This window comes from Apus apus, chromosome 4 (genome assembly GCF_020740795.1).
Source record: "Apus apus isolate bApuApu2 chromosome 4, bApuApu2.pri.cur, whole genome shotgun sequence".
Classification (NCBI taxonomy): domain Eukaryota; kingdom Metazoa; phylum Chordata; class Aves; order Apodiformes; family Apodidae; genus Apus; species Apus apus.
In genome coordinates this window covers 17,433,259-17,450,188 of record NC_067285.1, presented here as the reverse complement: position 1 = coordinate 17,450,188, position 16,930 = coordinate 17,433,259, and the positions used below count along the sequence as shown (strand labels likewise).

Below are 16,930 nucleotides of genomic sequence, written 5' to 3'. Positions count from 1 at the left end.
CTGATCAGAAAATCATCTCCTTCGCAGTTTCGGTGTCAGAACTGCTCATCTTCGCAAGCCTGCTCACAGGATGGCACTTTTTATCAGGTAAGAGGCACTCACGACTGTACATACGACAGTCGTTAAGGTCCTGTCAGCACTTCAGTTGTATTCCAACTTTTGGAATTTTTATAATTCCTCACTACAAAGTGCTAAAACTATGAGTGAGGTTTGAGCCTTTTCGTTCCTTCAGAGAAAGCTTTATTGAATGGATAAATAGAATCCATTCAAAAGGTTTAGGGATTTCTTTTCCTTTACATTAGTTCATGCATCTTTTTGTTAGAGATATCAGACTGTATCAGCCTGGAAGGTTATCTGCCTCTTCCTGTCTCATCCTTCTAACTAGTAGCATTGGGCAGTCACTGACAAGGGGTCAAAACTGAAGGGTGTGAATCAAAAGAGACTAGATTAGTTTAATCTCTTTATGGCAATTCATATGCTCTTTTTAAAGGAGTAAAGGAATGTTTGATTTTTCTAATAGTGTATTCCTTTCACATCTTTTAAAATTGGAAATAAAATCATGCTTTATCTCTAGTATAAAGCTAACCAGAGCCACCAGAATCCACAAACTGAGTTGATTTGTAAATTTCATTGATCAATCTAGTTCATACCTGTGTGAAACAGTATTTCAGTTTCCTCATTGTGAATTTTGATTTGGACTAATTTCTGAAAGTTACTTTGGAAGTTTAAAATAATATTTTTGCTTAACCAAAAAGTTAAAGTTAATGATAGAGGGTCACTCCCCATTATGGATGACAGTGACCTACTGCATTCATGTCTGCTTCAGTAATTAGAATTGTTCCGGCATAGTGCATTCTGTTTGTATAGTTGCTTTGTAATTTTGTTTGTTAAAACACTAAGCCTTACTGGCTTACATAGCCATTTTAGCCAGGTGATTGCTCTGTCTCTGCCTGTGTGCACTTCCAGTTAGAGTTAGGTACTTTTAGAGACAATTTATGTAATCAAAATGAAAAATACGTGAAATAGCATTTGATTAATGCGGTGGTAATTCTATAAAAAAGAATCTGCAACCAAGTCACTTAAGATTCTACAACTATATGTTTGTTAATTGCACTTGCAAGCTACATATGGTGCTCCCTGTCTTCTCTCCAAAATGCTCCTGCTACTGTTGAATACCTCTGGGTTTATGTTGTCATAAACCCAGTGCTGTCTGCACTCCAGTTTGTAAACTCCAAGCAAGTATGATCACATTTAGTTTTGGTGATCATTTCACTACCATGGCATGGCAAGTTTATTAATCTGTCTCTGCAGTTGTATCTTTCTCCTTTGGTTGCTTAAGTTCATCTGTATTGCATTTGAGGGATGCAGTAAAGTATTTCTGGTTTTAGTGATAACTCCTGTAATAATTCTTTGTGTTTCCAGACTTGTAAGAAAAACACCTTTAAATTAGCTGTGACATTCTGCTCTGTGGCAGAGGTAGTTATGGCCATAGAGCTTCTTAGACAGGAAGATTTTCCTGCGTTTTCTCCTATAATAAACATCCAGTATCCTAATGAAGTTAAGAGGAAAACATCAGACTTAAATTAATTACTGAAAGACTGAAAAAATAAGACATTTAGTAAAACAACGCTTCCAGCAACATGGCACTTTGTGGAAACCCACCCACTCTTGCCTCCCGTTCCACAACAGTTTTGTCCAGTTCAGGAATCCAAGCAGTTTTGGTTTTTTTTCCTTCTCCAGTAGCAACTAAGAAAAATCTATCACTAGATCTGAAGTTGAGGAGTTTGGATTTGGGAGAGATGTTAGCTCTCATCTCTCAAAAATAAATCAGTTGACAGCAATTTAACCTGTTTTATGATTTTTTTTTTTTCCTGTTTTATTTATTTTTAAATACCTGAGTAGCCTGGCTCCCTTTAAGTAGTGCTGACTACTAGTATAGCTATGGTGCCTCCACATACATGAAAATAAAATTAAATACATCACCTGTAAATTGACATTGGTTTAGAAAGTGTGAAATTTCAAAATTGCCTTTTCTCAAACACAGCAACAGAAATAAGAGTTGTCTGAGCATTCCAAGTGTGTATGTCATAAAACAAATAATGCAATATGTAAAAACAGATACAGGAATTTTAGATTAATGATGAATAATTGCAACTGACTGACTTAGAGATTAATTATAGATTTGAAGTACAGGTATGGATTTAACTGTTTAAATGTATAGAATTATATCATATACATGAAACTGATTGTTACATACATGTGTCTTAGGGATAAGTTCTGGCTATTCTTATGGCAATCTTTAACAGTGTTTTCCTTGATTTTTTAATGAATTATCTTCTCATGTTTTCTTGTCTGTTTTTTGTTGTTGTTTTTCTGTTGCTTTTCTTTTTAGTCTTACCCTATGGTACTTCAGTATCGACCTAGAATTGACTTCGGTTAGACCAAAGGGCCAGATCCCACTGAGATGAATCCTGCACTATTTGTTTACCCATCGACAGATTGCACAATGAATGGATGTGCCTGGATTAGGGGGACACAACCAGATTTTCAGCATGCAAATAAGGACATTGTCTTTCTTAAAATTGTCAGTTGCATCTCTGTTGTTTCTATTAGAGCAAGCCAAGTGCCATTCTGCTACTGAAATGTGCATAAGATATTTGTGTATCTCACAAGTGTGCTGCAAATCATAGCCAAAATCATGAAGTGTACAAGTCAAGATTCAAAAACTATGGAATATTTTTGCTTGTGTGTTAGAAAATTTTTCTGGTCCTCATATTGATTACACTAGCAAAATGGCAGAGTGCTCATTCCATGCTGTGTTGAAGTTTCACACACTTACTATTTTACTGAATATTGTTGTTTAATTCATAGAGTACTGTACAAATAACTAAGGATTAAACCTTGAAAATATTTTGTATAGAAAATATATTTAGAAAAGTGGTGATTGGGCCACTACCTTTTTTCTTGATAAGCTTCTCATGGTTCCAGGTATAGCTCACTCATGAGTGAGCAACAGTCCTTTTGCAGTGAACAAAGATTAATTACATTTAACAAGAGATGTAGAACATGGTAATTGAAGACAGCGATTTTAAATCTTATAGCTAGATTATGCTAATATTGCTTAAAAGCATTGCTGCCTTTGTGATTGCACTTTTCTATGGTTTCCCTAAAGATTGGAATTTGGAATACTAGCTATTTTTTGAAAATGGCTTCTGGTCAGATTACATTTCTTCTAATAAAACCTCCTTATAAACAACATTTAAAATAATGTAAATGTCTATGAAACAACTAAGTTTCACTCTAAGAATACAAGCAAGGCAAAATGTTACATAATTATTGCCCTTCATAGTAAACATTTCCTTTTCAGATTGGTTGGAGGTATATAATATGCTGAGTTAAAAAAAAATATATCTTTAATTACATGATAGGTGTCTTGTGACTATCTGGAATTTAGAATGCATTACAGAAACTTTCATTAGTTGAAGTCATGTCATAAAACTAGATCCATAAAATTAGAGGTAATGCAATACTGAAAATAAGCAGTCTGACCAAAATAATCGTTCAGGTCATTTTTTATTATTTTTTTTCTAAGACCTGGTAGTGGTGGATAAAAAGTGATTGTTGCCTTAGGTATTGCAAGCATAGTGGTTCTAGCATAGAAGGTTTATTGGTGATTCTGGTAATGTTGCAGGGAGCACAGTAATGGATTTGTTTTCTGTAGTCTTCCATTGTCTTTGCTCTGCTTAAAAGTCAGTTGAGTTTTTCACTTCAGATTCCATGGAGATACTTACAGCTCAGTATCTTGATATAATTTCTTCTTAATAGACACCTGCTAGTTTTTTAAATAACTATATACTTTCCTATGTTTTTTGCATACATGAAAGAGGAAGCAAATAGATTTTTCAGAAGCTACTATAGAGTGAGCTAGTCATTCTTAAATAAGACAAAGTGAAAATTCTATCATGGGATCAAATATAAAAGATAGATGCAAGGCTGTAACTCCTTTGTAAATTTATGTTTGTATGCATTAGTAGGTTTCTGTAGGAGAAATAAGCATGTTGTGGATTAAATCTGGCCCCTTTAAAGTTAGCAGGAGTTCTAACATTGATGACTTGAGGAATCCATGTACAGTTGGGTTGAATTCTACCAGTGCACTCCAAAGCCCAGATGACATGCAGAAACAAGATGCCATCAGTAGCAGTCCAATTAGGAAACCTGCCATTGCAGGTCAAGGTTGCACATATTGTGCAGATGCCAGTGAACCTGGGGAAGAAAAATGTTTAGAAACCTGCTGCTTCTTTCTGCAGGCACCATGTGCTGACTGATAAGGGCACTGGTTTGCCCACACTGTAGATGGGAAGGGCTGCACACGGTGGCTGCATGAAGCAGTCATCTGTTTGCCCACCCTATGATGTGCTACTTGACAGAAACAAGATGTAGGGAGGGCCCTTCTCCTCTGCAGAGTCTCTAGGGAAAAATAGATTCTTTGTTTATAGAGAGGTCCTCCTCATGGAGCAGCTTGGAAGAGCAGAGCATGCATTCTAGTTGCAAATCATTCTTCTCTTTAGTATACATACTTGTTTTGTATGGAAGAAATAGGATATTATTTGTAAATATTTACATGCACATACAAAGACACCTTACAGTTTTATATCTTTCATGTGTTTTTATATCAGAATTTTCACTGTAGATTCACTTGATGTAAAGCGCCTGCTTCAGTTTATCACAAAACTAATGATACTATTTTTAAGCATAACTTCTGTTTGGTTCAGAGGACAATTTTTATTATTTTTTTTTAACCATTGTGCTTGCTGTTTTGACAAATTTGAACAGAGTTGTTCTAAAAAGAGTAGATCACATTATTTTTAATCCATTTTAAGTTATCTTATTCAGTAGTTTGCATCCACCTAACAGGACCCCTGAAATAGGACTACTTTGTGTTGGCTTCTGAGTGGCAACTAATACAATATTTGACTGTTTAATGACTGTGTATATTCGCAGTTCAGAAAACCATGAATTCTCTTGATCAGAATTGAACATTGATTTAATTAATGATCTTCTTAATGCAACTTAAAGCTATGTTACAGAAGGCAAATTTTCATTTTAATATTGGAAAATGCTGACAGATATGATTGAATGTTCCCAGCTGAGAATCATGGCATTAGATGCATTTGATCTAGCCACCTACACTTTATGTATTTCTGATTTGATGGCACAGCACCTCAGTGCTGTTATAGTTTAATAGGTTTTGTAGCATTTAAGTGCCAGGGAAATACGTATCTTAAGTGGGCAGCTTGTATAACACAGGCATTGCCTTCTTCACAGGAAATTTCTCTCCCATGTAGTACATACGTGCCATGTGTCTACAGATATGCATATTTAATTAATTTGTGCCAATTAAGAATATCTGATCAGCATAGGAATATAAGAATGTGTGTACAGATTCTTGTGTGCCAAAGAGGGGTAGAGTGAAATGAGTACCTAAACATTCTGTTAAAACTGCACCATATGCCACCCTAGAGCAGATGACTGTAGAGTCACACTTTATGAGCATTTCCCTGACAGTTTCACCACTGCATGTTTGTAAAGAAAAGGAATATAAAATAAGTGTTGCTGCCACTGTATTTCTATGGCTTTCCCATATTGGCAGTACCTAGCTGCAGAGTAATAAGACCTAAACAATTCTGCACTACTACCTAATCTTGCTGGCTTTCCCCCTAAAAATTAAAAACTTGTGTCTCCTTTTAATTCTAAGTAACTCATTAATAAAAGTCATAAGCTACTTTTCTTTGAGCATAGCTGTATGCTGCATTTGTCTAGTACCAAGCTATAAGCTAGAACTTACAAACAAGATCCTGTAATCTTTCAAACAATATGGAATTACATGATTAATCAAGAAATGTATCTTCCATCATGCATTGTTACACTGCCCATAGCTAAGGGCCTAGGCCTATAAACATATTTTTATTTGGATGAAATACCAAATAAGATGGCTACAATCATCTAAGTGACTCATCACTATATTAGGTACTGTTCACATGAAAACTGGTGTTTGGGTCCTAGGAGTATGCAGTGCTGGAATATTGTGCATACCCAGCTAGCTTGCAATTATTCTGCAAAAAACATTTATAAAAAGTATTATTTTTACTTTACTGAAAATGCTATATAAAGCAAAGTGCCTGATTATTGATACAGAATACCTTTTAAGCCCATTATTTGCATTTTGTAGGGTAATATTTGCTTCTGTATTTTATCTATGGTCTTAATATTTTCAGCAAGAATATTTCATAAGCATGCTATATCGAGAAGCTTTATTTCATGGTAAACAAGCAGAAAAAGAATTGTGTTCTGGTGGACAATTTAAAATTTTAAAAGAAAAACACCTATCTCAGTAGGAAATATATCAATTACTTTTATATTGAAACTCTTTCATTTTATGCATGAGGAACCCTTGAATTCTGGGTCTTTGTCCATTATTCCTCCAGTTTCCAACAATTTGACTTGACTTTTCTGCAGTTAACAAAAACAGTTCCAGTATATCTGGAGGAGAAAAGAGTTTGGTCACATTCCCTTCAGATACAAGCTAGGCTCTTGTTCTCTTCTGCCGATAAAGAAGTGATCCAGAGTTCCATCTCATCTCTCCCATGGATAATTGTTAGACATGAGTTTGTGAGAGAAGTAAATAGTCTTTCCTTCTCTACTGCTTTTTAAAGCAACAAAATAGGCCAAGGTTCAGTCCTTTAGTTGAACCAGTAACGGAGTTTTATAGTTCCATTTGAGGGGCTTTTTTTTACATTTTCTTATCACTGAAGACACAAAGAGGCATTGACTTCTCAGAAAAAAATGTTCTTGGGAGAACTTGAAAGGAAAGGAGTAGCATCCAGCTCAGCCTGATACTATGTCAGGTAGAAAGACTAGAGAACAGATAGGTATTCAAAGCCAGTCTGAAGTCTCAAAATGAACTGACTGAGCCCTACTTATGCTACATAAAATACTGGTCAGTTACATGGACTGATCAAACATATTTTTATCCCAGAAAAGACTGAAGGCAGCTAAGACTTATATGCCTATCCACAGCAAATATGTAAACAGAGATGTTTAAATCAAGAGCTTAGTCCAGTTTCTTCTTCTTATCCTAGACAGGTTGAAGACATCTGTTTACTTCCATCAAAAATGCATAGATCATGCAGGATATTCCCCTCTCATTTTATATCATCCTGTGTTATATTCATTTACTGTGCTCACTTAAAATGTCTGTTCAGGCACCCTCTGTCTTGTAACTAATTCTAGGTTCTTACTCATCTTTTGCCCAGTCCCATCCCCACCCCATTTCATGCCCAACAAGTAGAAACATTGTAGAGTTAAAAATGAGAAATTTCACCTGTGGAATCAGCTCACAGGTTTCATTCATCAGGCAGCATTCATGGATTTCAGCAAAGTTTTCACAGTTCTGCATTTGGAATTCTTTATAACTGGTTTGAACAAGATAATGCTTCCTCTGAGTGCTCAGCTGAAGACACTTGTTTCAGAAAGGATTGCAGTCTACTGGAGCATGTTCCAGAATTAATTTGAAGACACAAGAGGATTGATTCACCCTAAAGGAAACGTGAAAAGCTTCCAACTGCTCATTTACCACTAGTTTTATCACGTATGGGTAGTCTTGCCTTCAGACCTCAGCTGAAGCATCCTTCTACAGGAATGTCCTCCAAAAGATGATCTTATTATGGTAATATATTTTTCTTCATAAAGATATTCAACAGGTAGATCTGCTTTAATTTTTTTTAGATTATTGTCTACACTGTCTCTAGATCAGATTAAACCGTGAGATTCCAGAATAGGAAATTGATTAATTAATAAATTCCTGACAGATTCTTCCATCCAAGGTATGTGCCCTAAGTCTTCTGAAATCAGGTATCTTTCTACTGCAGTTGAGGAAGGATGTCTTTTCTTTCTCTAGGGAGCAATTTAAAGCTGTTCAGTTCTGGACTGTGGCAGTGAAATGGAAAGGCTCTATAGATGAATGAAAACATCCATGCTATCTTTTGTACTTTTATAAAGAGACCCAGTTCTGTAGGCTCAGGATGGAGGGACATTCTGGAAGGAAAGATGTCTACAAGTGGAATTTTTTGTCATTACATTAATTTTTACCAAAGAGAGACATTAGCTTGACTTTTCATGTTTATCTGAAACATTAGGCATACTTTTCTTTGAAGTAAATTTTATGTGTATTTATAGCAAATGCTTCTAACAAGGTTAATAATGTAACAGTTGGCAGGATGAGGTGAACAAAAGTAGTTACTGTGCATTTTCCTTTTTTCTTCATGATACTGAGTGGAAAGCAAAGTACGAGTTGAGAGTAGGTGGCTATACAATATTCATAATTGCTGCAACAATAACACATTTGTCCTGCTAGTTAAGATACTGAGGTTTGCATTCCAAATGAAGTTGTAATAAAGAAGTTTATTATCAAAGTGCAAGGCACATATTTCATGATGCTATTCTGCTCCTAAAATTCTGTTTTGTATTATATTGAGTATAGTAAACAGTGTTGCTGTTGTGAAACATGCTCCCTTTTTACTGAAAAACATCACATACTAATTGATTTAAAATTATGCTTTGTTGTCAGAGATTTAGTTTGTTCATGAAAAAAGTTTGTTTTTAAAAATAAACTATTTTTATTGATAGTCTGATTGCCTGATAGTTAGACCTATTTAATACCAAAGGTAAGCCACCCAGAAACTGATTTGGAATAAGGCACTGACACTTTCCTGGAGTGCAGTGGTCAAGAGTTACACCTGGAATCAGTCAAGCAGAGCTGAACTGGTAGTAGTTGTGTTACCAAGCTAAAGGATTTGGCACACCTAACAGTTTCCAAAACAAAACAGAAAAGGAAAAAAACAACAGGAGTAGCATAAAGGTTAACAGACCTAGAGTAGCTCTTTGAGTCAGCTCATGTTCCTGAAGAAAAGCACAAAGACTTGCATTACTGATGTGTCTGCTATACCTGGCCTGTGAACTCATAACAAACTTCAGCCTGCTGTCAATCCTGTAAACCTTCCAAAGCACAAAATATTCACCAAGCTACTTTTGTGTTTTCTAGTCGTAGTTCAGTGATAATTTGGAGGGTGAAAAGGACAGACTTGGAGGATAATGAGAAGATATTGAGTATGAGTATGTTTTACAGATTTTTATAGATATTTTTTTAGCAAATGGCATTGCTGTCCTTGATGAGAGACCATTGGTTAGCAAGAAGTCAATTACTTTACTTGTGCAGTATAAAATAGAAAGAATAAAGAAATCCAAATATCTCTGTTTCTTTTTCCAGGATAGTGATTAAAGAAGCTGGAAAGTAATAGGACAATTTAATTATTTAGCTGACTGAAACATTCATTCTAAAATTGTAGTGATCATTTTTATATTTTTTCTTAAATACAAGCTTAGGACAAACATGAAGCAGTGCATCATTTTTTCCCTTATTGCAGACTTAACTATTGAAAATAAAATGTTTTGCATTTACAAAAAAAAATGCAAAGCCTGAATTGTTGGATGTTCCAGGCTACTGAATAGGTGATACATAGTTACTCTTACTGGATTTTTTTTTTGGGATGGGGGCCTAAGTGTCCTTATATAAGCTGTGATCCAAGTTATGATAAGAAAGGAGCCTATGGTGAGCAGTCATAATGTTTTAATGCTTCCTTGCATTTGATCAGTAGTTACCATTTTTTGATATAACAGCCCTCACAGTACTTAGAAGCTCATAGAACATATTGTGATATTATGTTGCTAATTTGTTTTAAAATATAAAATGTTTTAAGCTTTTTGTCAAAAGTGATAACATCATATTACAAATAAACCTTTTTGTGGTTGTTAAATTTAGCTTATAAATCATTCAAATTGAAGTGAAAAAACACAGGTCATTGTTAATGACAGTCTATCCTACTATTAAGAATTTATGTATTTTTGTAAAGGAAAAGCACTTGTAGATATATAATCAGTCCAATATCTATCTATGTTAATGTTTTGAAAAAAGAGAAAACAAAATGCTGCTTAGAGAATCACATATTTTTATTTTTTGTGCTCAAATTCATTTTCTGTTGATTTATGGAATGTTTATTCTGTGTGAAGCTGTATAGTTAGTACAGCTGGGCTAAATGCATTTCTTAGCTCAATCAATTATATCTGACTGATAATACATTTTCTATCTGATCAGAAAGCTGATTGCAAAACAGACTGGTGGTGCTGTTTTTCATTTTTGATATTAGCTTCATTCTGCCTTACAACATTTGTACTTCAGAATAATTATAAAATTACTATTATTTTTTGTGATGTTTGAATGGATGCTTTGGGGCACCATTGTTTATTCAGTCGTATATTGTTATGCTTATAAACGTTTTTACAAAACAGTGACAAAATTTTATGTAGAGTATTTAAAAACTAGTTTCCCTGATGAAGAAGTATGTCAGATTAGTCAAGTTTCATACTTACTTTTCTGCAACAGAAACTACTTCTGGGTTCATGCATGGAACATGATTGCGTCACTGAAGTTTCTGAGCATTTGTAGGAATAACATCTTTTAAATTCAGAATAACTTCTTGTAATATTTTTCAGCTATTTGAAACCTCACTCTTAACTGTATTTTGATTCAACACAGTGGATAAACACAGATTTGGGGGGGGGGGTGGGAAAGCACAAAGATTTATTAAAGTACAGTAGAGTGTTGACCACATTTATTTGTAGTTATTAGTGTACATTCCAAAATCTGGTTACTTATTTCAGTGGAATTCTATAGGGTTCTACTCTGTGGGCCTAGTGCTGAGTTAAGCTCTTCTGCTTGACCTCTGTGGAGCTGCTTTCTTTAATTATCCTTGAAGCTAAAACTTGGAATGACCCAGAGTTCCTGCTTCCTCACTGAATTTCCTTTCATGGGTGGCTAATATTGTTTAAATTTGATCTTACTATATTAACCTTCCCCAAAACAAATAAGATTTGCAACACTGAGTATGTGCACTAGCAGCAGAATTCAGTGTTACAAACTCAGCTGAGGAAATACCTAATTGTCAAATTGGGAGAATTTCCCTCAGATTATGAACACTTGTAATGGCACTGTCTCATTAGCATGCACATTTCACAAAGATCTGCAAGTGATCTGTTTTATTATTTGAATATTGTCCTTTTTAGTATTTTTGTTAAGAGCTAATTTCCATATGAAGTCATTGGGGACTGACATCTCCAAGTCCACAAAGCAGCATGTTAAAAACTTAAATCCATTTGATCTACAACACCAGTATTACAGTCTTGTATCTTTTAACCAAATATTTTGTGTCTTGAAGTACTTTAAAAAGCACTGTAAATTTCACCCAGTTCTACAAAGGAATGTCATTTTTAATCTGTGCTAAAATCCTTAGAAGCCAAATGTGGCCCTGGAAAAAAATGAGACACCTCTGAATAAGCGCTAGTGAGCAATTACATGAGGGAAGTGTTGGTGAAAAAGGGGCTTTTGGCAAAATCCCGTGGTCCTGCCTCTTGGTGCAGAGTGAATTGTGTCTGTTCAAAGCTCCATCGACATTTGTAGGCAAGATTTATTTTAGAACCACAGCTCGTGCAAATCTGGTAAAAGAGCCTTTTAGAATCTTGTGTATAAATATATCTGTTACGTAATTATATTTCTAATTATGTAACTACCTGTATGGCTCAGTACCAGTGATGTTAAATTGAGCACTTCATGCTAATGCCAAAAATGGTCACAGCACCTTTGTAACAGCAGATAACAAATGACACTTTGGTCTGACCTGTATCCTGAAAGATGCCTCTAGCCCAGTTGGATTAATTTTATGAAAAATCTAGATGAGCAAGAAGTATAACTAACCTGCTTACTAGCACTGAATTGCTCCTTTCTCAAAGCAATAAATATATTCATGTTGTAACATCTGTTGTGCAGCCTACAATACGAGTTGTTTTGTTGCATTGTTTCTATATAATTTATTTTGTGCAATAAAAAAATCTCTGGTTTTATCTGACTTCTCTCTAGTTTGTAATTTTTGGATTAAAGCATTTACTTTAGCTTTATATCTTGATCATGCAAGCATACAATTAACAGAAATGCAAAGTAAAAACATGAATTCAGTAATATTTTGCCTTACAGAAAAATCAGAAGTTACTTACATGGCCTAATTTTCTTCTTGCCAACATCACAGAGAGAGTTACCACTAATTTTCATGGATGCAAAGCCTGCCTGACACCAAAGTTGACTGGATTTGGCATCCCAATTGTAAAATATAGCCAAGTGGTACCAAGTGTGACTGTGTGTTTGTGGTGCCTTCTTTAAAAAAAAAAAAAAAAAAAGTACATTTCAGTGCTTTAAATCCCATAGAGCTTCTATCAATTTTTTAAAACCTTATTTCACTCCTTGTTATCATGTCAGCTTCAATTTTTCCTTTTTGTTCTCTCCCTTTTTGAAGTTTTCCTGAGTTAACGTGGTTTTCAGTAGTATTTATTGTCCTGTGCACTTCCTTCTGATAACCCTTTATTATGCTTTTGGGTTTTTTTAACTCTAAGGTAATGTAAAATGAAAGTGCATGCAAATTGGAAACTAGAGGATATCCTTATAAATGAGCCAGTGGTGTGAACTAACAGACTTCATGCTATATACTGAGTTACTGCAAAGACAAACAATGGAGGGGGAGCTGTTACTCAGGAAAACTCGTACCTTTTATCTGAGGTGCTACTGTGAAACCTGCATTACCACGGCATGAGACCTGAAATGTGGTTCAGATTTTGAAGTGATAGAAATGATTGCTGATTAAACTGAAATTCACCAAGATGAAAAATATTTTGCATCCTCTAGTAAAATTCTTCTGGATGTTAGCTGAAGGTAACAATTCCTTGTGAAGACAAAATGTGAAGGTGTATACAGCATATTGGAACTTATATGTCTGATTAAATGAAATTCATTTGCTCTAGGATTTGTGAGAAGTGTTGCAGTTTGCTGATACAGAGGCAAAGAGCAGTCGTGTGGCTCCATTGGCTGCCATGTAACCTGTGCAGCAGGAGCAGTGCAGCCTCCCTGGCTTTCTTTGAACCTTTTTCATGTTGAATATTTCACCTCCAGATTTGTCAAAGGTCATAGACTAATACTTTCCCTTCTTCTAAAGGTGTTCTTGAGACTTAGTGTCACTCAAGGGACAGAAAAGCAATCTTTACATATTGCTTCTACATAATGCTGCTCCATTCTTTATGAAACAGAAATTGAATTGTATTCAAGTGCAAAATTCCACTCCTAAGTAGGAAGCAATGTTTCCTCAAATAAGATTTCCATTACAACGTTGATTATTAAATTAATCTAAATAATGACTTTGTCTCGGGTAGCTAAAAAATATAATCATTGGGGGGGTGGGGAAACATGCATAGGACTAGTAACAAATGCCTGATCAGTCATAAACCCAGATTATGTTTTATTGGAGGAGGAAGGTAGGTGGTATGCAAACAGCTATTTACATCAGGGGCAGAGCATACGAGTTTCCATCTTAGAACTGTGATTCAAACTGCTTTCTATCCTGATTATTTTTTTCTCTTTCATTCTAGAGAAGAATATGCTATGCAACATCATTATAGGCAAGAGTAATGTTTTCCAAAAGAAAAGTGATTTAGTAATTTAGTTTTCATTAAAGAAACAGAAATTTGCTGGCAGTATGTAACATGAGTACCTCGTTCCAGTGGCAGACTTCCAGCATCTTCATTTGGAATGAAGACTGCTGCATTCATAATTCATAAAAGCATTGGCATCTATCCCATTAAACTAACACAGGAAGAGAAAACATTCTTACATTCAAAAACACTGTATCTTTTCTAAACTATTTATAGGTGAAGTTCCATCCTTTCCTGCAGTACACAAATAACTACACTAAGTGCAGTTTTTTATATGGAAAATAATTACAATAATGAACCTATTCTGAAGAAGAACTGTACTTAATGCCTGTTTTAGAGACACTTCAAATTCCTTGGATTGTATTTCATCCTTTGATGTTTGAAGATGCACAACATGTATGTATCAGTGCTCCTGCAGACTTCCAGTCTTGTTGCCAGTAGCCTCTGTAGACTTTAATGTTCCAGCACATCTGTAGAACTGGCAGAGCTGGTTACTAACCAGTATTCTTCCTCTAATTTTTCTGTCTATGTCTTTCTCAAAGTGATATGATTTTGCCTTAACTACTTTCTAAAAGGTCTTTTATTCCCATGCTCCTCCCTCTAAACTACTAAAAGTGATGCAAATATAAAGAGACTGCACCATATGCTCATCTTGGCTTTATACTGCACCCAGCAAGATTTCTGAAGATCTTAAAGGGTGGGCTCAGGAAGTTTGCTGCTGCTCCTGCATTTTGTTAGTTTATTATGTTGAATTTTTAAACTACCTTATTACTCATTAAGAACTCCCAGCAGAAACATGGCTTTGAACAGCAGATCTAATGGTCTCTTCTGAGACAGATAATCTGTGACTCATGTTAAGAAATAAACTATTTCCTTGCAATGTAAGACGCTACTTGCCTAATTATATAGGACTCACAAAATTCAACACAGTAACTTGAATCTGGTTCATGTGAACAATTTGACTGTCACCAGCCTTGATGTAAACAAATTTTATCATTGCAAAAAATGACATTTCTAGTGTACGTCTAAGAAGAGCTAGCATGACTGCAAATAATGGATTTCCGACTGTTTATTGTGAAACCTACCACTATTGGGTAGAGACTATGTCTTAGGTTTTATACTACATATATTAAATAGTTCTATAGATTTTCTATGGCACAGCATCCAGAGTTGGGTATCTGGACAGCTTAGGGATATGGCTTAGCGCATGACTTGGTAGAGCAGGGATAATGGTTGGACTCGATGATCTTGAAGGTCTTTTCCAATCTAAGTGAATCTGTCATTCTGTGATTCATATTCTCTTAAGTTCTGGAATGTATTTGAATCTATTAAAAAGGAAAGGGACATATTCCCTGTGGGTACCCCCATGGAAGCAACCAGCATCCAGAATAGCACCTGTATTTTTCTATGTATTCTTTGTTCATCTCCAGCGTTGGTTGCATTATAACGTTAAACAGCAGTTTCCTGGATTTCTTCTAGACCCTTTCTGTTTCTGCAAAGGTTCAGCTCAGATTGTTGTTCTCTGGTAATGAAAAACCCTGGAAAAAGAGAAAAAAGGCATGGATCTATACTGATAAATAGTTCTGTAACCTGCAGCAGTCAACCTACCCCTCTTTTCATGTTCTGCTGGTTGCCAGAGTGAAAAGGTGCTTCCAGAGTACCTTACCAATAAGAACCTTGCAAATCTCCTTCAGGTAAGCCATATGTAACTTGTTTTTCTTTTTCTGAGTAATTGCTATTTTGAAGACATCTCTGGCTAATACTTTGATAGGATGAGTGTGCGTGTTCAAAGCATTGCCCATCTAATCTCACTTTTCAAAATTTACTTACAGACATAAAATAAAAAATGTTTGGTGACTGTGACAGGCTAGTGAAAATTTTTGTTAATACAAGAACAAATAAATAAATAATGCTATGATTTATTTAGAGAAGTTATACTATGAAGGATAAAATCTGCACTTTTCTTATTTTCAACCAAAGGCTGCTATAATTTAATTTTCTATACTTGATATGAAAGCCACAAGAAATTATGTTGCAGCATAATAGCATGAAACCAAAGACGTGTTACGTAGATGCTTGATCCAAAACATAGGCATGTGCTTAAAAAGTACTCACATGTAACATGCAGCACATGTACATAGAATTTTAGTGATGCTATTGTGGAAACAGTAATTGTCCTGCTGGTACCATGTTCTTGATTTGTTTTACAGATCGTATCTAAAGCAAGAAAATCATTCAGAAAATAGATGGCTACCATATCAGAGGAAACCAAAGTGTATCTAAAACATAACATGCAGAAGTGACTTTGCCATGGCAACATGTCCATAGGTGGAAGTTGAATAGAACAACTTAGCACAATAAACTAATACCACATTCAGCTGCAACTGCAAGATAAGTTTTCAAGGTAACAGTAACATGAAATCAGAATTCACACTGAAGTCTATTTGGGTCTGTCCCCACGCTTTGCAGGAAAGTGTCTAGAAAACCCTTTCAGTGACTGCATGTGGTGTGTCACTTAACATCTGCATCCCACTTTGAAACACTCCTATTTCTGCCTGCAGCTCCTGACCAAGACCTATTCAATGGTGAACAAATTCACAGGAGTAAAAAAAATATTTCATCAAGGAAGGGAGTAAGATGCTTTATCAATATGAACCTTAATATAGGTTATTTCCTAACATGGGGAAACTAAAAATCATTGCTTAAAGATTCTGAAGGGAAGCTAAATCCTTTTAAGTTCCCTGTAATATCTGTTGGATTTTGGTAAGGGCACAGATATGGTAGGAGAGACTAGTTGCCTTTCCAAGGGAGAGGGCTGTGTATTAATTTTCTTTATTCTGAAGTCATCTACTACTAGTCACAGGAGGAGAGTGGCTCAGGCCAAAGTTGCAAAGCTTGTAAGGCATTGTGTCTTCAGCCCTCCTAGTTCTCAGCTCGCTCAATCGCACAACAGCAGGTGGGGCCAAGAATTTCCAGAGATGTCGCATCACAGGTAGCACCACGCGGAGGAAATTGCTTGGCATGCCAACAGTGGGGAATACCAGGCAGCCACCTCACAGAGCTGCAATGAGGCAAGCAGCTGAGTACACGCCCCAGAACTGTGCTGGGACAGCAGGCTTCAAGCTATTAGCAGCTCTGTGCAATAAGTGTGGAAACTGGCAGCAGACAAGCAGTGGCTGTGGGGTTTGAGCTGAGGTACCAGCTCGGCTTGTTGCTAGCCAGGCTTCTTTTACACCCTGCTTCACTGTATACAATATGTTTGTCCATGGGGTATATATAAACAACT

The 16,930-nt window shown here is 35.7% G+C and overlaps 1 protein-coding gene across 6 annotated transcripts in view; it reads left to right on the top strand.

Annotated features, from left to right (window-relative positions):
- Positions 1–12,017, top strand: part of PCGF5 (polycomb group ring finger 5) — a 114,489-nt gene extending 102,472 nt beyond the window's left edge. For 5 of the 6 annotated variants that reach the window (XM_051618175.1, XM_051618180.1, XM_051618179.1 and 2 more), the window contains 2 exons: positions 28–87; positions 2,393–12,017. In XM_051618175.1, coding sequence (XP_051474135.1) covers positions 28–87; positions 2,393–2,440 — 108 coding nt within the window. In that variant the 3' untranslated portion in view covers positions 2,441–12,017. The remainder of the gene's footprint in view (positions 1–27; positions 88–2,392) is intronic. The other variant, XM_051618181.1, reaches the window with a different exon arrangement.
- The last annotated feature ends 4,913 nt before the right edge of the window (positions 12,018–16,930 follow it).